The 22,507-nt window shown below is 35.1% G+C and overlaps 1 protein-coding gene across 1 annotated transcript; it reads right to left on the reverse strand.

Annotated features, from left to right (window-relative positions):
• Window positions 1–18,890: 18,890 nt before the first annotated feature.
• LOC146166810 (secretory carrier-associated membrane protein 1-like) lies at window positions 18,891–22,507 on the reverse strand. The gene is made up of 3 exons (XM_083380377.1): window positions 21,763–22,507; window positions 20,707–20,883; window positions 18,891–20,459 (listed from the first exon to the last, which is right to left on the reverse strand). The coding sequence occupies exons 1-3, from the start codon at window positions 22,432–22,434 to the stop codon at window positions 20,310–20,312; spliced, it is 999 nt and encodes a 332-aa protein (XP_083236503.1). The 5' UTR covers window positions 22,435–22,507; the 3' UTR covers window positions 18,891–20,309.

Consider the following 22,507-nt stretch of genomic DNA (forward strand, 5'->3'; position numbering starts at 1 on the left):
CAGAACTTTCGTACGACCTTTGGAAAAACAGGGCGAAGAACAGTTTGATTCCCTGGTTATCCTGGTGCGAGAGAGTCGCGCTGCTATCAAGTTACTTTTGTTTTTTAGACAAGCCGCGATCTGCCCAACCACCGTTTAGCTATATCTAGTTTGCGACAGTGTAACCAACGTTGCTCCTTTTTATAGGTTGCTGTCAATCCAGAAAGACATAAAGGTGTCGCCTGCTAGTGACCTTGATTAGATTCAGAGGTGACAAACTAGCAGAATTGACGCGTTCCTCTAATGTAGGCTTGTCACCAGAGATATCTCAGACATAATTATTTGTCACCATGAACGCGCCGACACTAAATACTGTTTTTGAACATATCGCGCAAATTTAAGTCACAAAAATCGTTTAATGTACACAATAGATAAGGCTACCTTATCACGTACCTTTTTAGTCGATAATAAACAAGCTGAGATGATTTCGAACTAAACTTAACTGCAATAGAATGAACAGAAAACCCTAACAGTTAATCAAGTTTTCATAAAAAGGTAGTTTTTTTTTCATTTCTGTTTTGATGAAGTTTGTGTCGTTATAATGTCTTTTATGACGTCGCCAATGGAGTAAATAAAAAGCTAATACTAAAAAACTGTTTTTCTCTGTGCTTATGTAAAGTAAATAGATGTTGTGTATGTCATTTGCCATAGAAGTAATATCCTATATTTTTGTAGTAACAACCGAACAACAAGCCGACAATCCAAAATAAAAACGGATAAGGGTTACACTCTAGGTCCAAAGAAAATGTTATATACCCTTAAGTTTTTAGATAAATAATTTTATGGGGGCAAACACTTTGTAGGCACATCAAGAAACAATTTGCTTTGCCGGACTGTTTGTCCCTTCTCTTAGGTTACTATTGTTCGAAGGCAAGTCGAGATGTGTCTTTATGTATTCCATCTGTCTGGATGGGCCTCACTTTTCTTCTGCCTTAATAAAGAACGGTTTCAAACAGTTTCTACAGCGCATTGCTAACACGTTTAGTAATGACCTATGCAAGTATTGAATATAGGCTAAACGATAACATAAATACGACGCACTAAAACGTTTTGTTGAAAAACGTTGTTATTTATTAAAGCACACAATCGTGCTTGTAGCTATCGAAAATAACCTATTGTTTTAAAACGTATAAGCTCCTATACCACCAATTCCCCGCTCACAAAAATATTTTGACTTCCAAGTAATGGACATATGTTTTGTTTCGACTATATATGGGACATAAGTGTGACGTAACTTTGTTTATACGGTAGAAATGCGTTTATAGCATGAATTGACGAAGAGAAACTTGTAGGATAAGTTTATGAACGCTTGTAGTCTACGATCTACGAATGATTAACAGATTTCCCGTTGAATATTTCGTTCACACGTTTGAAATAATACCTCGCAGAGCTAGTCTGGACAAATACCAAATCCGTGGACACCGAATATCCTAAACCACAGGCAGACTTAGGTTGGTAGGCCGACATATCAGTTCCCTATCACAAATGTAAAGCATAGAGCAGTGGTTTACAACTTTTTTCTCTACCGTGCCTCGTTTGGTAATTGTCCTGTGCCTTCCGTTCTTCTGATATTATCATACAGTAAGCCAGGGGTTACCATTATTTCAAATAAGAGGCTAGATCAGTTTAAGACCTGACGTTGACGGTCCTAATAACTGTAAGGATTATAACGATCGCTGACAGGATGTAAAATCTTGTGTCGAACTTTTTTAGTTATCATACTTGGTTATCATTGAATCACGGAAACGGAAATATAAATCACAATGGCAAGCTTCTGCTGAATGTTTATTTATCTACTGTCTTCCCAGAGACCGCCTTCGTCACTATACCTTAGGCCAGAACAGCCTCCTTTGCTGATCTCTTTGCTTTCCTTCTATTATGCGACCTTCTCTTGTGAAATAAACTAAATAAGCTGGCAGTATACAATTAGTAGCCGGCAATACTTATAATATGCTCCACCACCCTGCCATAAGTAATTCGATATGATCCCATTCTGTGCATATCAGTGAGACAACCAAAAAATACTTAAATTCATTTTTAAGGGCGCGGACAGCGAAAATATTGGGGTTTGTTTGGTTTGAATTTGCTAAACTTCAATTCAGGAGACACATTACGCTTGGGCACATAACAAAAGATTCATATTCGTAATTTTGACAAATATGTTGAAAGTACATTGACTTCATAGTAGGGCTGCAGAAACTATGCTACGTAAAAATTTCACCCGAACCACAAAAATTAACCATTGCAGTATTCGTGTTTAAACGGATGTGACGGCACGCCAAAATACAAGTCTACATACCAAGGCATATAATTGCACAAACATTAAACACTCACACAAAAAGGCTGATTTATTGCGCTATATCCGGTAGGTATATTATATAAAAGATGTATAAATATAGTAAGGGAGGGGGTCACTCTTATCGTAGTTGGCAAAACAGTAATTTGAATAGGATCTGTTTACTTTCGACGATATGTGTAAGTAGTTTTGTTAGAAGGAAAATATGCGAAAGTATTCAAAGCGCTTTTGTGTTAAAAACGTCAACAAAACACGATAAAACAAAACTAGATTTTTTATTTTCATCTTCAGAGATGACAAAAACGCAGTTTGTGCGAGGGATGTCATCGTGCCCGACTTTGTCTAAATAGTACGGCCTTCGATGCGCGAAGCCTTATTCTATTTTTTGTGATGTTGAACGCTTTGTTGTCATGTGTAATAATACTGTATGATTGCTGTCGAAATGGCAGCCTCAATAAAAACATCCGGATTGAAAACATAGGCTACGGTACATCCCACATTATTGAAAACGATTTACAACATTGGTAGGCGTCCTGCTCTTAGACACTCGTTTTCAAACATTTCTCCAAATTGAAATTATGTCACAATTAACCAGACCTGGATCATCCAGCCAGAATTTTTCGATTGGGAGTAATTAGGCCTTTAATGGCCCCATTAAAGAAACGTCAATAAGGCAGCAGGCCACCCTGAATGATAACGGGCAAAGCTTTGTTTTGTCATGCCATTACTACTGTCCGCGGAGGTAATTCTACCGGTCCTGTCACATTTTCTTTCTAAAGACATGTAGACAATGTCGGATCATGCTTTTTTTCAAAATAGGCAACAGCTACGCAATGGGTCCTAAACCACACAAGATATTATTCATCGAAAATATAGAGAGCTTTAACACGACACTTAAGAAAGAAAAATAAGCAAAACTGATTTCAACAGGGCCACTATAGTGAGGTCTGAGTCGTCTGACCAACTCGAATCATTTCATTAAACCCCGAGAGGCACTATTGAAAATTCGGCTATGAAAATTTAGTGGTCCCCCTCCTTCCCTTTGCCCTATAAGCGGGAGTCTATTTTGATTATACACCGAAAGCCATTAATCAATGATGCAAGCAGGGCAAGCTAGAAAAACAACAGGCCTTCAGTAAGGTTCGAACACACGACCTCAGGTCAAGTGTTTTTCTAGCCTGCTTGCATCATTGAACGACAGATTCGGTGAGTCTGCAATGGCTTTCGGTTTCGGTGCATACTCATGACACGTAACCTGAATCTTTGCAGCTTCAGAAGGGCTAGGTGACAGTTGTTAACACACATAAGTGTATGCATGTGTTCATTGAATACAGTTCAAATACTGTGAGTTCAATTTTAAACTAAATTATAATAAAAATTTTAACTGAACAGCAATTTTTAAAGTTTACAACAGTTTCTTTTTTTTGGCATAATAATTTATATTTTCTTTGTTTAAGTATATTTAATTAAGTGTTATATTTTCAGGCCTTTAAGTTATTCTACCTGTATAAAAAAGTATTACCCATATCACACCTGTAAACCGTCATAAACAATATTTGTACCAAAATGGCGTTCATTTTTCTAAATTACGAACCACGAGTAACAAACTTCACGTTGTTTACATTTCAATTACAATAACCGGCTGCGATTCACTTGAAGGTTATAAAAAACAAAATGACAATACCCTGAAAATAGTTAATTGCAGTAATGGCCGGATACTTCGTAAGGAAGTCGCTTGAAAGGTTTTCGTGTCGATTTTCCTTATCTTCCTTTAATAGTTCTATTGTAAGTATTAATTACTACAGCAGAAGACACACCATACCAACTGTAGAATTAGACTCCCATTGCTTCCTGAATGTAGGGGTGAGTACAATTTGCCGTGTTGTGTGATTTGAAATTAGATTGATCAATCTTAGATATGGTCCCCCAAATAATTAGACAAGAGCCCAAGAATAGGTTTGGATTTTGCATTTATTCCAGATTTGAAACTTCCCGAGGATTTTGTCTGGTGGTAGTACTGGTAGAGATGGTTTTGTCTAAAATAACGCTGCTTGTGCCTCTGTAAATCAATTACCAACAAAAACTCTTAAGTGAGACTACTAAAGTTTTCGCAGACAATGAATTTTTCGCAGACGAATGAATTTCACTGAGATTTTTACTAAGAGAGCTGCTACATGACTTTCCAACTTGGCACTGGTCTGCTTTATAATTCAAGAACATTTCACTCAAAATTAGTCAAAATCCACCATACTTTTCCAGACGGGCTAATTGATACCAACTCCCGAGACGAGTGCCTCCAAAATTGGGCCAACATAATAGATTTGTTGTTTTAAGACAAAATATGTTCAATGCTAAAGTCCATTATTGTGTAACTCGAGTCTATCATACATTTTGAAAACTGCTATGCATTTAGTAGTCAGTCTGCATTTTCATGGCACACAGAGATCTTGGGTGCACAGTGCCAAATTTTAAAGTGTGCAGGTGTTGGATTCTATGCACATGTAAAATATGCTTTATTTTCAGGGATGTCTTGCCATTCAAAAAAGGGGAGTTAAGCAAAATCAACAAAGAACAAAAGTAGGATGTTTTGATTACCCTTAATTACTGTAGTATGCAAATCTTAACACAAATATAGGCCCTGGTCTAAAATCCTACCACTACAAACATTATTTGGGTTAAGGTGTGGGTTGGCCTTCGGGTTTGGGTAGGTTTAGCAATATTATTAAATAATAATACTTGACCCACCCTCACCCAAACACCAACCGACACCCTTACCTAAATTTTGTGCATTGCTTCAATAATTGTTTCAACGCTGTGGTAGGTTTCTAGACCAGCGCTCAAATGTAATAGCAACTTTATAATGTCACTTATTTATTGTTCATACTGGAGTTCCTTTTCTTATTGTATTTTTGCCCCTTCTGCTGTATATATATATATATCCGTGTAAATTCCTTATTAAAACATCAAAAAATATAATCTTATTTAATAAATTTAATTTTCAAAAATATTCAGCCATTTGTGATTGTGCATTGATTCAAATTACTTAACTACACATGTAAATTCCTTATTAAAACATCAAAAGATATAATCTAACTAAAGAAATCTAATTTTCCAAAACATTCGGCCATTGGTGATTGTGCATTGATTTAAATTACTTAGCTACACGTGTAAATTCCTTATTAAAACATCAAAAGCTATAATCTAACTAAATAAATTTGATAAGCTGACCAACTTTATTGTATATATATATATATAGATATATGGCACAAAAACTATGAAGTGGTTACAAGGTATTTAATGCATTGGAGCCTATCTTCCTTACTTTTAATTGCTTGCTAAACCAGCACTTATGTTTACAGCGACTCAAAGACCAATTAAAAACAAGGAAAAAATATGTTGATAATCCAAAAAGTCAAGTTGTGGAAATCACTGCAGGAATGAGTCTCAATGAGATTTCGACCAACTGTGGCAAGTCAGTTGGTAAGTGCTTATTAATAATAGCTCAATACATTCTGTGATTTTTATGCATATGAGCTAAATTCTGTAAAAGGCTGGTGCAGAACTTGTGTTTTAACAACAACTTCAGGCCCTTAGGTCCCATATGTAAATGTGTTTTGCATTTCTTAACATGCAAGACCAAAAATGTTATTTTAGCTTTTTGCGGTTACCATTTGTAACAAAATTATACATGCATATTTAAGCAACTGGAAATTCAGCCTAAAAATACAAAACCCATAAAGGGTTGCAACTCCAATAACAGTTTATTCACATCAAAGGCCCGTAGTTTTATGCCAGTGGTTAAACTTTTGTCTATGTTTTTTCAGAAGACATGCAAGAAACTGTCGTAGCAGTTTTTGGAAGGCCTATACCACCTAATTTGGGTTTGTTTCCATTAATCCATCTCATTTGAATATATATATTTTTAATGGTCAAATTAAATTTATCAAACATATTTTGTTTATTATACTTGGAAAATTGATTAAACTATTTTGCTTCCAATAAATAAACTAAAATTTTGTAATATTTTTTATTTTTTTGGTGATCTATTTGACATATTAAGAATTTCTGTGCATGCTATAACAAACACAACTACTCCGGCAGGCTTATCAAGTTTTAGACTTTTAAGTCAGTTATTCAGCTAACCCAACAAAAATATGTATGTACATTCAATGGATCTTCTATTAAAGGCACTTTAAACAACTTCTAAGGTTTATCTTGTGTTTATTGTATGGGCCAGAAAAAAATGTTTTGTGATTTTGATTACGTTAAATTAAGCATTACGTTTTTTTTCTATCTTTTTTCCTTTTATATATATATGAAAATATTATGAAGTATAAAGTATTTAGTTCAGTTAAATAAGTTGTTGCCAACTTCAATTGGTGCAATAATTATGCCTATTACAGACTTGGTAAATATAAAGTTTATTCGCCGCTTGGTAGAAGCTTGTGGCTTTCGATGGAAAATGCAGAGCAAAAATCACAAGCTAAAAAAGACTCTGTTTGATGATAAAGATGAATACAAAAGGTTTGTTTTTCACTAAAAAAATAACACTTTACTATATTTTTTGTCAGCTAGCTTGTTAACACACATGCAGGATTCCATTCACAAATACCAAAATTTAAACGATTTTTTTTTTTGTGTTGATTACATCATGAAATTGTGACATATGCTTAAACTGCAGGTCATTAAACTTACTATAGGCGAACAGCAACAAAATTATGTAACTTTTTTCAGTTTAAGTATGTAACCAGTAATGTGGCACTAAAAAGGAAATTAATTTCAACATGCCTACATTTCCAAACTTACAATTTTTTGTAGAACAATTACCAAAGCTTTGACAGAGGGATCAGTATAAGTGGTGTGCGATTTTTGTTAAGCTATCAAAATGCATTTGCTTTTAGTTTGCAGGGAGACAAAAGTTTACATTCTGTACGGCCTCCGATTATCACCATTATGGGTCATGTAGATCACGGAAAAACCACACTTCTTGATTGTTTGAGAAATACCTCAGTTGCAGCAGGTGAAGCTGGTGGGATAACACAAAAAATTGGAGCATTTTCTGGTAAGTTTTTTTGTTATTTTTTTGCAATAAGTAATTAAAAAACATAGAATGAGAAATATAAGCCAAACAGCAGCCTGGATAAACGTTAGGGAAGTTTTCACATCTGGAAAACACATAGAAAAGGTTCTCCTAATTTCTCTAAGGAAATCAAATCTGTTTTAAACTGATTAACCTAATGAATTATAATTTTCAGTGCAAATTGAGCAGCATTAGTATATTTTAAAGTAAAGACATATTTCCTAAAAATAAGTTTTAAACTTAATCTTACTGTTCAGGGCAGTGGTTTTTAACATTTTTTCATCCGCGCCCCCCTTTGGTAATTTTCCTATGCCTTGCGCCCCCCTAACAGCCTGGTATCATATATACAATATGGATAACAAAATAGTTCAAATGGGGATAACTTTTATCGTTTATCTAAGTTAGCAAAATTTTATTTAAATAGGACCGTTACAATATGATGATATGAAAACATGCAAAGGCACTCAAAGAGACTTTGGGCTAACACGCAGTCAACAAAAGTAGAAAACACAAGATTCGGAGTGCGAAAATATTTTGCAGTTTCAATGTTAAAAAAGTTGGAAAAATTAAGGTTGGAACAGTGCTGTAGGAGTGATGTACAACCCAAAGGAAACAAATTGAATCATTTCAAAAAATTCAAATATTAACTTAGAGCTCACGTCGCCCTATGAATTTCTCAGCACCCACTAGGGGGGGAGGGCGAGCCCTCCCAGTTAATAACCGCTGGTTTAGGGTGTATCCAGATTTGCTTTACTGCCGTTGGCAATAAAAAACTACCTTTGATTCGTTTCCTGCAACCAATTTTTAAAGGCTTAGGTATGATCTACTGTACTAAAAAACATTTACACAACAAACTGAGTTGGTCACAACTCACAACTGTAACAATATTTTCGATTTTTGTAGTTCCAGTGAAGGATCAACATATAACATTTCTGGATACTCCTGGCCATGCTGCCTTTTCAGCAATGCGAAAAAGAGGGGCACAGGTTATAACTTTTTTGCTTTAAACAACTTTTTCAGATATAGTTGTCATGGTGCTGTGAGAAATCAATGCATTTAAAACCAAGTCGAAAAAAGTTGTAAAAGTCTAGTTAAATTTGAAATTTATAGTAGAATAATATAACTTTTATTCACTGATATCTATTGTGTAACTTTTAACACCAAATATTTCTGGTTGATTATACTTTGTGAGCTGTCTACTTTTTTGTATATTTCTTTTAAAACAACATTACTGAAATGTTTATAAGTCATGTTTTTTAGTTGACCGATATTGTTGTCCTGATTGTGGCTGCAGATGACGGAATAATGGAACAGACCATTGAATCAATAAATATGGCAAAAGAGGCCAAAGTGCCAATCATTGTGGCCATCAACAAATGTGACTCCAAAATGGCGCAATGGGTCAGTCGTGGTTGTTTTAACTAGTTTTATGACTTTTTAAATATAAGTTTATCTTATTTTTCAAAAGCAAGCTCTACTGTGCATAAATAAAAACCACCACATATGAAAGTTCTTTTCCAAGTAGGACCTAATTTGGTTGAGAATTATCTAAAATATACCTTTTTACTAAAAACAGCATGATTGGTTCAAGGAGGTGGTTCAAGTTTGCTGGTATCCAGTGTTCCAACTAAGCACATTTTTTAGCACTTCGCTTTTTTTCATGGAAGTGTGCAAGCAAAAAATGTAAATGTTGCTTTTTTACAAAATTCAATATCCAGTTGTCTCCTGGAGCCCACATGATCACTATTTTTCAAGCATTGTTAAATATAATACCTTCTGCTACGTCTAAACCAAATAAATTCAAAATTAGGTTTATGTGTGCTACTGGGCGTATTTTTTTAGCCGAAATCGCTGTGTTGTCCAGGTTCAAAAGAGTATTTACCAGTTTAGTACTAGCTGGTAAATTACCACTCACTTCGCCTGAGGGATGTCAATTTACTGCAACATAAGCACAACAATTTGTGAAATCTACCTAGGTTTTGTGTGGTTAAACAAGAGTTAGAATCCTTAATGCTGTGGACTCTTTATCAACATTGCATATTAGGTTGTAGCATGCTCATGGAAATTTGCTATACTTATGTTCTAGCCAAGGTGTAAAATAAGCACGATTTTCTGTAATGACCAGGCTTTGGGCAGAATTGATTCCTTAAAATGGACAAAAAAAGTAAAAAGTTTTTACATCTACATCAGTGATTCTCAACCTTTGTAAGCATCTGAGCCAAATTTGAAATGTCAATTTTAAAAAGAGCCGCAAAAAGATCAAGCAGTTTATTAAAAATAAATTTTAAATTAATAACAACAAACCACATCAAAGAAGGCAAAATGCTTGTCTTCTCATTTGCTCTAAATATTTTCTAGCTTAAAAAGGCAAGCTTTCTTCTAAAGTTGTTTTGACATCGCGTTATATGTTATGTGCAGTGGGTAGGTCCAGTATTTTTGTTTAGGGGGCATGAAAATTTTCAGGTGTGACCTCACAAAGTTGGTTAAATAAACAATTAAACCAAAAAAACCTACTGTTGTTGAGCGAACTCTTGAGCAAATGCTTCTAATAAATCATTTTATTTTTTTAACCCTAATGGAAGACGGTTAGGAGCCGCATGTGGTCTCGGAGACGCGGTTGAGAACCACTGATCTACAATCTACATTGTAAAAGTTGGCAAAAAATATAGTTTGAGGTTGGGCATTGTTTACTTAGTCAATACAATGTTTTTTCAGCGAGAAGTCAATCAGCAGCTTCCCGTGTATGGCTTGGAAACAGAGGAAGATGGCGGTGACACCCAGGTTGTAAAAATCTCTGCCAAAACTGGACAAGGTTAACTCTTTGTTCTGCTTTATAAGTTTAAATTAGTTGAAAAAATTTAGAAGTACTTTGAATTGCCAAAGTCGAGCGATACAGACATTGTTCATTAAAAATATACCGCCAAGTATTTGATTTGGTAATATATTTTATTTAGACCAGTGGTTCCCAAACTTTGTTTGGCTCGCGACACACTAAAAACATCTTAGGTATTTCGCGGCACACTTTTAACAGAACAAAAATAGAGTCATTCTACAATTGGGTGTAAATGCCTGAATATTATTAATTTATCAGGTTTGTAGAGCTCTTCTGGCAAATGTAATTTTTATTCCGACGTTTCGACGTCCTATACAACGTCGGAATAAAAATTACATTTGCCAGAAGAGCTCTACAAACCTGATATTATGCCTGGTAGCAATAGCTTATATATTATTAATTTATAATGGGTAGTGCGTATTGAAGTCTAAAATGCTTGCGTGTATGCCTATTGGTAATACAAAACTCTATTTTCCCAAATTACAAAAAGTTGCGCAGCACACTTGGCAATCTCTCGAGGCACACAGTTTGGGAATCACTGACTTAGCAACTTAGTTGTAAACTATTAAACAGCCATTTAACTGTCTACATACTTGAAGCGCTTCTAACAGAACCTTGATCGACATAGACAGTTTACTTGTAACAAATTGTTTATAATTATTTTTTAGATTTCAAAACAAAACGATAAAAATTGTTTTATGTCTTTGAAGTTCTTTGTATAATCTAAAAAATACTAATAAGAACAGTTAATTAGCAATACGAAATTTTTTTTGAAATTAGACTTACTGTTTTATCTAGTAACAAAGTTTTGTTATTGGCTTTACATACAGACTCATCAGCTTTGAGAAATCGCTAAAGCTGCATACAGTGTACTTTGTCAATGTTTAATCCTGGGCTGCACTTATAATTTAGCCCATTTGAAAAGAAATTCTTGATGTGCCTTTTTTCAGGTATTCCTGAACTGATTGACGCCATTCTTCTCCAGGCCGAACTGTTAGATATCCGGGCCGACCCGACTTGCAGGGTGGAAGGTGTAATTGTGGAGTCGCAAGTGAGTCAAGAGAGAGGCGCTGTGGCAAGCGTCGTTGTGCAGGAAGGAACACTCAAGAAAGGCATGGTACTGCTGATATACTTCTAAAGTCTTCTATGCATACGCACAGACTCTGTGGGTGTGCAGAGTGTTTTTAGACGCCCTGGATTTCCCGTAGGGAGTCGAAACGCCCTGGAATTCGACCAAGTTATCAACAAATGTGCAAAATAATTTCTGTAGCGCAGTATCAGTTAACCAAAAGTATTTAAAACCTTCTTGAATTACCATTTAGGCTCGTGGCTAAAAAATCCCCAAACTATGTTTTTTATGTTTTGTGCATTTTGTTTTAATTATTGTTCTGTTTTATCCACTCAATGGAAATTTGTTAGCCTAAAGGTGACAAAATATAAAGTTTTAAAATGCGAAATGGTTGGCCCAGTAATAACAGGCAACAGCTGTTATCTAAGAGCTCTCATTTTTTTGTCAAACTAATGAGCAATACTGCTCAGGGTTTTTTTAAGTTGGGCGCCTTTATGACAATTCACTGTTTGGCCAAGAGAAAAGTTTTTTTTAATAATTCTTAACTGTTAAATTACCATTTTAACCTGCAGAATGACGCCACAACATAAAATAACCTAATGCTCTGCCTAAAACTGTTATAAAAGTAAAATTCTTAACTAATTGATTATATACTTTTCATGAGGAAAAGTAGAAAATACTAAGATTAACTTTGGATCAAAAAATAAGAAGCGTCTTGTTGATTTATGATATTTAAACAATATAATTTGTACATTATTAAACAAATCCATAACAAGGTCAAATTTGGTCAACCAAAATTTAAATGCTTTATGTGGCAATGCTTAAGGCAATGCTTAAGTTAGTGTGTTATATAGACCCAACAAGAAATCTGTGTTTTAGTACCTTGTTGCCGGAACTGCATTCGCAAAAGTCCGGGGTCTCTTTGACGAAAACAATAAGAAGATGGATTCGGCAGCACCTGCCACGCCGGTTACCATCACAGGGTGGCGCTCTTTGCCCAGTGTTGGTGAAGTTATGCTTCAAGTACCAAGTGAAGTAAGTTATTATTGCTCCAGTGTTGTAAACAAGTCATCATTACTGAAGTCTGAGTCTAATAATTTTTAAAATAACTTAAGTCCAAGTCAAGTCTTTTTAAAAAGTAGCTAGTCAAGTCCCAGTCCAAGTGATCAGTTGCTCAAGACCAGTCCCAGTTAAGACATTATTACAGTTAGTCATCTCCAAGTCAAACCACTAATATAAAAATAAAACAATAAACCACGAAAACAGGTAAATTCGTTCGACTATAAACATTGATTCAACTAAAAAAGACATGTAGCAATCTAAGAGTTTTGTTTGCAAAACTTGCGATAAACAGCTCAATTTTATTATAAAATGTTAAATAAAAACCTTTAAATGAAAACCCAAGTTATTTGACTCAATCACTTAAGTGCAAGTCAAGTCATTTGTCCAAACGTGGTTTCACTTAAGTCATTACAGCACTGGTTTGCTCTACGGCAGTGGTTCCCAAGCTATGGTACAATTTGTCATATTTGCAATTGAAGTAACTAATATAAATATAGGTTTGGCAGTTTTTTTAGTGAATATTTTTTAATTCTATAGAATAATGATTTGTGGAAGTTGATCCTAATACTAATTGCATTTTTCCAATATAAATGCGTTTAGTTTTTTTCACTTATTCCCCTTAGAACTTTACTTTTGCAATAGTTTTAGGTATTCACACAAATAAATAGTAAACCCTGCCTAAATACCTCACCTAAAAACAAAATTATTCATGTTAAAAGTTATAAACCTGATTCTATTACTGTTTGGGCGATCCTATTTTACAAGTGCAGTATAGTATTGTGAAATAAAAATCCAACAATAAAAAGTGTATTTTATTTATAATCATGATTGAAAAATAGCATACTTATATTAACAAAAAAAATCTAAAATTTATCTAGACGCGAGCCAAAGAAGTAGTAAAGTGGAGAGAAAATATAAAAAAGATAGAAACAAATGAAGAAGTATATACCAAAGTGTCTGAAGTTCGTGAGCGGGAAAAAGAGTAAGTGAAATGTATAAAATGAAGCTAATTACCCTTGTACCTAAAAAAAAATTATGCTTTTTGCAGTTAATATTAAGGTTGGCCACTGCTATATTTGTTGTGCAGCCAAAGCAACATTATTAGTTGCCCAAAATGCTTTGAAATATTTATAATAGTTTTTCGTTCTAATTAACTGTAATAAATCTCAATTAGTAGAGCTAGCTCCTATTCACATACTTTTTGACTATTTTAACTACGTAATTGCGAAAAATTTCGCGTTTACGGTTTAATGCTGCTTTTTCAACTAGATCAGAGGTTAATTATCGTTGCGCCGTGGAAGGCTGCCAAGTGCGTCGCGGAAAAACTGAAAATGTATTCAAAACTATTGAACATATATTTTTTCAACATTTTTTTTTTCGGGAATGTAATAAAAACAAGAAATTTATAGAAATAGCGCTATACCAAAAAAAATCGCGATCGCTTCGCTTGCCAGGAGGCATGCCTTGACTTAAAACGGTTAACAAACACTGAGCTAGATTAAACTTTAAATGTTATCGCGTTCCCTCAAAGTAGTTTTATTACACTTTTCATTATTATTATTATGGATGAAAGGTGTAAACTCGAATTTTAAACCAAACAAATCCTTTTCTCGCGTTTTGCGTTTTTTTTTTACACTTTACTGCCTCTGTAAATGTAATTATACACATTGTATGTGCAAAAAATATCCATGGCTCGCCTGATTCACAGTTGTTTTAACATTTCAAACAGAATTCTTAGTTAACATTTTGTGCGGCCCGCAAAGACCTTTCTGGCTTTGGTTTTGGCCCGCGACTAGAAAAAGGTTGCCGACCCGTCGTAAACCTTTTTGCTTAGAAATGCACTAATTTTTACGGATCGGGTGACGTAGTTTGAGGTTTGAGACAAAATGCTGTTCTTTTTAACTTCTGATCAGAAAATCATGGTAGGTCGATTTTTATTCTTGTCATGGTATACTGCATATTATGAATCAAGCAAACTAAGGAAAGTAGTTGACTATGTCTTATGTTTACCCTGCAGTTTATACAACGAAACGCGGCAAGCAATAATGTTCAAAAAAGAAAGAAGGTTAAAGCTGGGTGAGGCCTCACAGGAATTGCATGGCACCAAGACTGACTTTCCACAAGTAAACATCCTTGTAAAAGGTACCTAAATGAATATAGTGTTTGCAATTTTAATGTGGTCTTTGTAAAAAAATATTTCTGTACACATTACTCCATGTAAGCCAATTTTTCATCCATGTAAGCCAATTTTTCAAGGATTGTTCCGAATTGTAATATGCATAGTAATCTATCGAGTCTGATTGCTTTCGTACGCTGGCGTTGTTTTGAAATAATTTTCTTCGAATCAAACTTAGGAAAGATTTAAAAAAGTAGGTGCTTTTTATTTCTGATTCATTTTTTTTATACAAATGTGAAAGATATAAACTAATGGTGGATGTAAGTGCGACATTGATATTAGATAAGGTCCTAGCCTCTGTTGTAATATAGATTGTAAGTATACACATAGACATGATGTTTTCTCCTTGTCAAGGCCGGTGACATTTTCTCCTGTGTATAGTTGAATTCGACTTTTTAGATTAAGTTTTCAAGAAAATTTTGAACAGTGAAAAACCAGGACATATTAATTTGTAAATAGTTGGATGAAGTGATGTTTAATGTCGTATATTCTTGCATAGCCGATGTTGACGGTTCACTAGATGCAATAATGAATGTGTTGAACTCGTACGACAAACACAAGAAGTGCAAGCTGCATATTCTCGACGCGTCGGTCGGTAGCGTTAAAGAGAACGACATAGTGACCTCGGAGCTGCTTCAAGGTAAGTGTCTGTACTCTTATATAGCAGTATTCAGTAATAACCCGCATTATCGGTTCTAAGCAGATGCCAAGTAACAGCATAGCTCAGTGATTCTCAACCTTTCATGGCTTACGGCACCCCTCAAAAATAATAAATAGGTTTTCAGCACCCGACTGAAATTTTCTTAGGGTATTTTACTGAAATGTCACTATAAATGGAACTGGTATGAACTTAAAACATGTAAGAAAATGGCATCTGATATAATGGTCTCTAATCGTACACAATGTTGCACAGAATATGTAAATAATAGAAATCACCTTGACCCTTGCAAGATAAATGTCGACCTTAATTCCCCATCAGTAACAGCAAAATGCTTTAGCAAAGCTAGCAGTTCCGGTCAGACACAATAAACAGATCTTAAAAGATATATATATATTTCGCCAACCAAGGCATCGTCAGTATATCTGAATAAAAACAAACGCAACAGTATAAGAATAAGCCAGAAACATTAAAAATTAAATAAAACAAAGTAAAATAACTAACATAAAAAATAAAAACGTTCAAAAAAAGCTGTCTTAAGAATCAAGATGCTTACCAATTCTGCAAAAATCAGATTCTTAAAATTCTTAAATACCTCTCGGCCCTGTGAGTATTAGAAATGGCACACCAGGGCGCTCCAGCACCCCGGTTGAGAACCACCGGTATAGCTTTATGATACTAATGGTTGTATTAGTGCCAATTCGGTGCCAAATTGATCGGGCATTTCGGCTATGGTTTACAATTAAATGCAGAATTTTTACCCAAGTTTTTCACAGCATATTAAATAAGCAGTTGAAGCTTGAGAGTAACTGAGGTTTCTGACGCAAAAGCATGTTTTGGTCTAATAACCTAAAAACATCCCCTTTGCACAACAAGATTTTAGCTTTTGGCCGCCGCATTAGGAGTCCTCATTTTTCACGACGGCCATTAGAGATGTCCGATAATATCTCTTTTTAGATATGTTACAGTTTACGTCATGGTTTATTTAATCTTAATAATCGTGCTATTTCCAATGAACTGGTGCGCAATTTTGCAATTGAAATTGAGATCGAAACGAAATGCTTTATTTGGTTTCAATTTTTTTCGCAAAATGTTTCTCAGAAGGAGGCTTGATGCATTGGCCACATAAAAAGATTGGCACTATTAAATTTACAGCGAAATGGCTGCGCCAAAATTACCTAAAAAGTTTGTATGACGCGCTAAAATTGTACACTGCATTTATATTGCAAAGACGTTATAGATTTGCACCAAAATCAAAAATGCGTTAATTATATAATTTGGCAGAGGTTGCATATTGTGTGGAGTAATAGAGTGCTAGGCTAGTATGCACACATAAAAAAGTGAACTGTATTTTTGCCGACAATATTGGTATAGGAATAAATTACAAAGTATTAGACGTTTTCTACTATATATGCTGATATATCATGCCTGACAAAACCTATCTATTTTTCCTTGTTGCCATATTAACACAGTATTAAGCAAATCGGATTAAGTCCAAGTCGCGCCTTTTTCACAAACATGCATTTATTTTCTGTCCATGTCACTGCCAGAAAAGGCCGAAGGTCAAAATTTGTCATTCAAGTCAAATTACTTTAAACACCGCTGGGTTATTGACCCCGGTCAACAATTCTTGCACTTCCTAAACTTTTGTTTCTACGTGTAAGGTACGATTGTCGTTTTCAACATGGCCACCAGCGAAGCAATGGAAAAGCGAGCAAGCCGGGCGAACGTTGAAATTTTACGATTCGACATCATCTATGACTTGGTGAATTGGGTGAAGCAAACCCTCATAGAGGAGATGGGTTGGACCGATGGATACAAGATTCATGGTGGGGCATTTTCTTTCGTTGGTATTGTTACTTCATTTTGTAAAAAAAAATCGAATCTATCAATTAAAAAAGTATATATCACACATGGTAAGCCCCGAAAGCCATTGCAAACTCACCGAATTGTACAAGCATTCAGACTTGATTTACAGTCCTTAATGCATTTAACTAGTTGGAGCGTTTTCTAAATAGAAGCAGAATGATGGCCCCTTTTTACCTTAAAATTACCAACAATAAAAAACAAATAAGATTAAACTTGTATACCTAAAAGTAAAACAGTGATAATTTGAAGTTTATTTAGTAAGCAGTGCCATTTTTTATACTTAAGTTTTTGGCAAAGACATTGTGGGCTTTAGTATAGAAAAAAACCTATTAAAATCTGAATAAAAATATTTTTTGCAATTCAAATGATTTGCAGTGTCGAAATTACTTAAGTCTTAGGTTGCTGTATGTTTTGTTTTATATTAGCTGACATATTGCTCCAAATCGGACTAATAACCAAGTTAGGTTTATCGTTTTATATTGATATAAGTGATTATGTTTGATGACTTGCTTTAATAATGACTTGACTGGGACTTGACTTGTTATTTTTTTAAGAATTGGCTTAAGGTATTTCACCGATGACTTGTTTACAACACTGGTGATAATATTGCATGTGATATTCAACAGGGGAGGCATCTGTTCTGTCAACTTTTCAATACAAGCAGAAAGACTCAGTTGACCACGTCGCCGGTTGTTTAGTCGACGAGGGTACCATGACAAAAAGTTCGATTCATCTTTTGCTCCGAAATGGCGAAATTATACATAAAGGTAGGACTATGTTGCACTGGATGTGTGATGTTCGTAATCCTCTTTTGACCCTTGCAAGCTAATATTGACCTCAACTTCCTGATAAACAATGAAATTAGCAGTGTTTTTCTTAAAAGAAAGCTCAATGCTAATACTGTTAAAATTATGGATTTGTAAATAACATTTTGTATAGGTAGATGTTTAGGGACCAACAAACCTTGATTGTTTTATGTACTGGCCATATTCAGCACAATGTTTACCGTTTTGATAAAAGACAAACAAGTATGAAACCTGAATAACATAACGCCAAAAACTACAAGATCGTTTTTAAGTGTCGTAGACTACTTACGTTTTTTTTTTTTCTACTCTAAATTATGTTTATTCTTTTACGTAAAGAAAAACTGTTTTGATCTAATTTGTGTCGAAATTCCTCTTTTTCGCTGATGCCAGTTTAATTTTTCTCTTATTGCTTAAAAGATCACAGTTTTGTGTAATTCGGTATTTATAGAGGGGAAACGCTTGACTAACCCCAGCTTATTTTGTCTGTTGCAAATTATCTTTTTGTTTTTACGTCCCAGTCACTTATAAAAAGGTCAAATTGAGCATAATTTATAGGCCTATTACCAGGGAGCTCTTAAAAAATACAAGTATTACAGGAAACATAAAGGAAATGCTGCTTTTTATTCAGGGGGTTGCTTTTACTATTTTTGGTCTAGTGGATGAGAGTTATCCTGAGTGCGTTTTTTCTTAGGCCCTCTGGCTTCCATAAAGCAGCTAAAAACTTCAGTTGAGACGGTCGGTTCTGAAAAAGAATGCGGTATCGTTTTTGAGGATACATCTGTCATTCCACAAATTGGCGACGTTATTCAGTGCGTTGATGTCCTCCAACTTCGACACAAACTTGATTGGTCGCCTCCTGGTTTTTAACAAGATCTTTTCTTGCTGAATTAGGCAATTTTAAACTGTTGGTTTTAAGATGGGATGCAGTTAAAACCTTCACCCTGAGTGTTCTAAGGGTCTTCACTCTATGTTTCTGTTGCGTAAATTCAAATGTCTTTATGTGATAAATCAGCAAATTATTTATGTACGTTTTGTTTATTGCAATAAACAATTTGGACGGAGCTTGTCAATTTCTTGTATGGAAATTCTGATCAGTATTTTAAAAGTGTATTGCCAAATAAATGTGTCATAATTGTTTACCAATGAAGCTACTGTATCGCTAATTTAATTACTTTACAGCGATTGATTTTGGACATGACACCGACAAGCAGTAATAGTAAAAAACACTGGCTACATCTACAATAAAGTAGTAATAATAAGCACAAATAAAAAAAAATCTATTAGCCGCCACCGCTGGTACATATATGAGAAGCTTGGTTACCCATTGGTTATTGGTAATATAACGGTACTTTTGTCGGGCTGAATTAATAATGTAGTTCCTTGGATATGAAGAGCATCATTTCGTATAAAAATATCTTGGCTTGTCAAGCAATTGTTGGTGGCAAACTGTTTGTTTAAAAAGATTGCACAATATCCAAACGAAACAAAGCTAGTCCCACTGCCAGCAAAAAGCGGTCGAACAGCACATCAAATTACAGGAAATTCGTGACGGTACACAACTCACTTGGATCGTTTTCCAAGAATTAAATGGGAATTATGATCAAGTTAATACACTCGTAAGATTACTTTAAGTGGTATATTGTTTATCCATATCAGCACCTAGCCAGCAAAAATTGTAACAATTTATCATAAATTTATAGGGTAATGTTCTAATCATAAAGTTCTAATTTTCATTAACATATGCTGTAAACCAAATTGCAATATGCGCCACTTATTAAAACAGTTTGTTCATTCATAGTGTACATTTTCATTTTGCTCCAGTTATTGTGCAACCAGAACACTTTTACTAAATAATTCTATATAACAAGTATATACAATAATGCAACATTACAACAATAAATAGAACAACTGTGGAAAATGAAGAAGTCCAGAAAACATGTAACAGTGGCCTGTTGCTCGAACTGTTGTTTTTCAAAGTGAACTTGAAAAATTGCTGTGCATAACGCGAACAACTACTGTCAACAAAGCCAACCGCCTAATCAATCAAACCTCACATTAGTGGTGTTGGCTCTACAAGTTAACGATAAAACTACACGTTTTTTCTGAATATCAGTATTCAATAGCAATTTTCTATTGATTGCTGCTGACATAAAATGTCTATTTATATATAAAATGTATACATATATTCACTTTTCAATGATAATCAATATATATATATTTATATATTACGATGCGATCTGAGCTATTTGCAGCATTGATATTTACACATACATGACAACAGAAACAAACGACAACAGCAAGGTTCTAGCTTGTTTTGGTTGCGGCAGGGATACATTCCCCGACATGTCTCTACAGCACACATAATTAGCAACCGTGCCTGTTGGTGTGACGAACTTCCATGCACAATAGCAGCTACAGCAATCAATACTGTCCCCTTAAGCTGCTCTGCACCGCTGTTGAAGCGGCATTGGCAGCGGCTGTTTGAACTCCTGGGTTTTTCATAACGCCAGTGGCGAATTCTTGCTGGGCCTTCTCGAAACTGGCACCAGTCGTCCTATACAGGGAATGAACCTGCAAAAAAAAATTACTGTAAGTGTAAAGTAAACTCAATCCTAAAGTTGTCCATGAACATTTTTGTGTGAATCTAAAACTCTCATTTAAATACAAGTTAAAAGCTTCCCCTTGGTGTATATTTAGAAGTGTCTATACTAGATGCACTAAATTACATTGAATACATGATTTAAATGCAAAGTTCAGTTTTTAATTATTCTTGATTACACCTAAGCCTAAAAATGTTAAGTAGCACATATGAACTTACCCTTTTCAATAGAACCAGAGCTAGGACAGCAATAGCAGTGAAGAGTGTAGCTTGAATGCATGTCATAATCCCCACTCCAACATTGCCATGAGTTGTGTCAAACCTACCAACTGCTACAATCCAACCAGCATAGCCCCAACCTGGGATTCCAACAGCCATTACCACAGACCAGCAGAACTGCATAGAAAAGTTATTTAAAAAATAAACACATATAATTTAAAATAAACAAAACAGATAATTTACATTATAAGATTGTTCTTTATGTTGTTATGCTAATGCTTTAAGGCCATTAATAGATCAATTAAGAAACAAATAAAAAATCTTTGTTGAAGTTTGAGGTTACAGCTACAGCAAAAAATAAAATCAACTTACTTAAATTATGTGCAATGAAAAAATAAGGCTCATATGATATAAATAATTCATATATTGTTACATCCTTCCTTTTTCCTGAGAGTGGTTTATTTACTTAAGATAGCACAGTCTTACACCCATTGTATTATATATCTGTTTTAATAGTAATTTGTAATTAAGGTTGTTTGAAGCATAATTTTGAAATGAAAAGTGCAAAAAAGTGCAAATCCTACCGTCACATACTGGAAAACGAAATAAGACTAGGCTAGAACACTTGTACACTATTCCGTAGAACAAAATTACAATTCATACCATTAGGGATTTAATAACAGCTTTTCCATTACAAGCACAAATATTTAAGACCCTGTGCTTTAAACTAGTGCTTTTATTAATGTATGGATGACATCATAATTCATTAATTTTTTTTGGAATACCAAAACTAATAAAAAAAACTACATTTTTATACCCTGCGCCATTTCCTTAAGCAATGCGCAACTGGGCAACACATTGCTTTTTGTATAAGTAAGAAGTAATCACTAAAACAATTACGACACTTGTATATAAATAATAAAAGGCCTTCCCTACACCCAACTCTGAAACGTATTGCTTGAAGCCTTTTCAGGATTGCAACTACCAATTTGGGAACTCTGTTTAACCAACCCCTAAAAGGAAGAACATGTGGCAAAAATCCAGGTGCAGGCTTACCTGAAAAAACATCATGAAGAAATAAAGAAAGAAGTTGAAAGAGCTGTCGCTTCTGAAAGCCTTGTAAACCGGCCGATACCAGCAGAGGGAGCATGGTGTGAAGAGCAACCACCAGAGAATCGCTAATCCAAAGCTTGTGCCCATTGCTCCGTCGAAGCAGAAAATAACGAGCGAAGTTAAGACGTTTAAAAAGAGAGTTATGATGTAGGCCATCCACAGGTAGTAGATCATTTTTACAGTTCTCTGGAACTCGTGCGGGATGTCGACTGTGAAATCCTGATAGAAGCAAGGCTGCAACGGGAACCACTTTGGCAGAGGAGGCCAGTTGTTGGCCCTCGGGTTGTAATTGGCGGCTGACATTTGCTGCTCTCGTCTCTGGAGTTCCTCTGCCTTCCTTTCAAGCTCTTCCTGGCGCTTTAAGAGCTCCTCGTGCCCCGGTACTTGGACCGGTGGCGGCGGGGCAACCACTGGGGGAGCAGAGTTGGGGCTTGTGCTTGTTCCGTAATCAGGTGGGTTTGTCGGCTGCATCATTGCTGGTGAGTTGGCCCCCTGGCTGTTATTGGCAAAGGGGTTGAAGTCATCCAAGTTGGCTTTATCACTTTCTGACGTTGCCTGCGTGACTGAGCCATCTTTGAAAGGGTCGGCAAACGGATTGGTTTCATAGTCGCCCATGGCTTTTGACTAGAATTTAGCTCAACGCTTAATAGAATCAGTTCATTAAATTGAAAATACGTTAGCAAATGGC

Source organism: Ascidiella aspersa, chromosome 1 (genome assembly GCF_963924565.1).
Source record: "Ascidiella aspersa chromosome 1, kaAscAspe10.2, whole genome shotgun sequence".
Taxonomy (NCBI): domain Eukaryota; kingdom Metazoa; phylum Chordata; class Ascidiacea; order Phlebobranchia; family Ascidiidae; genus Ascidiella; species Ascidiella aspersa.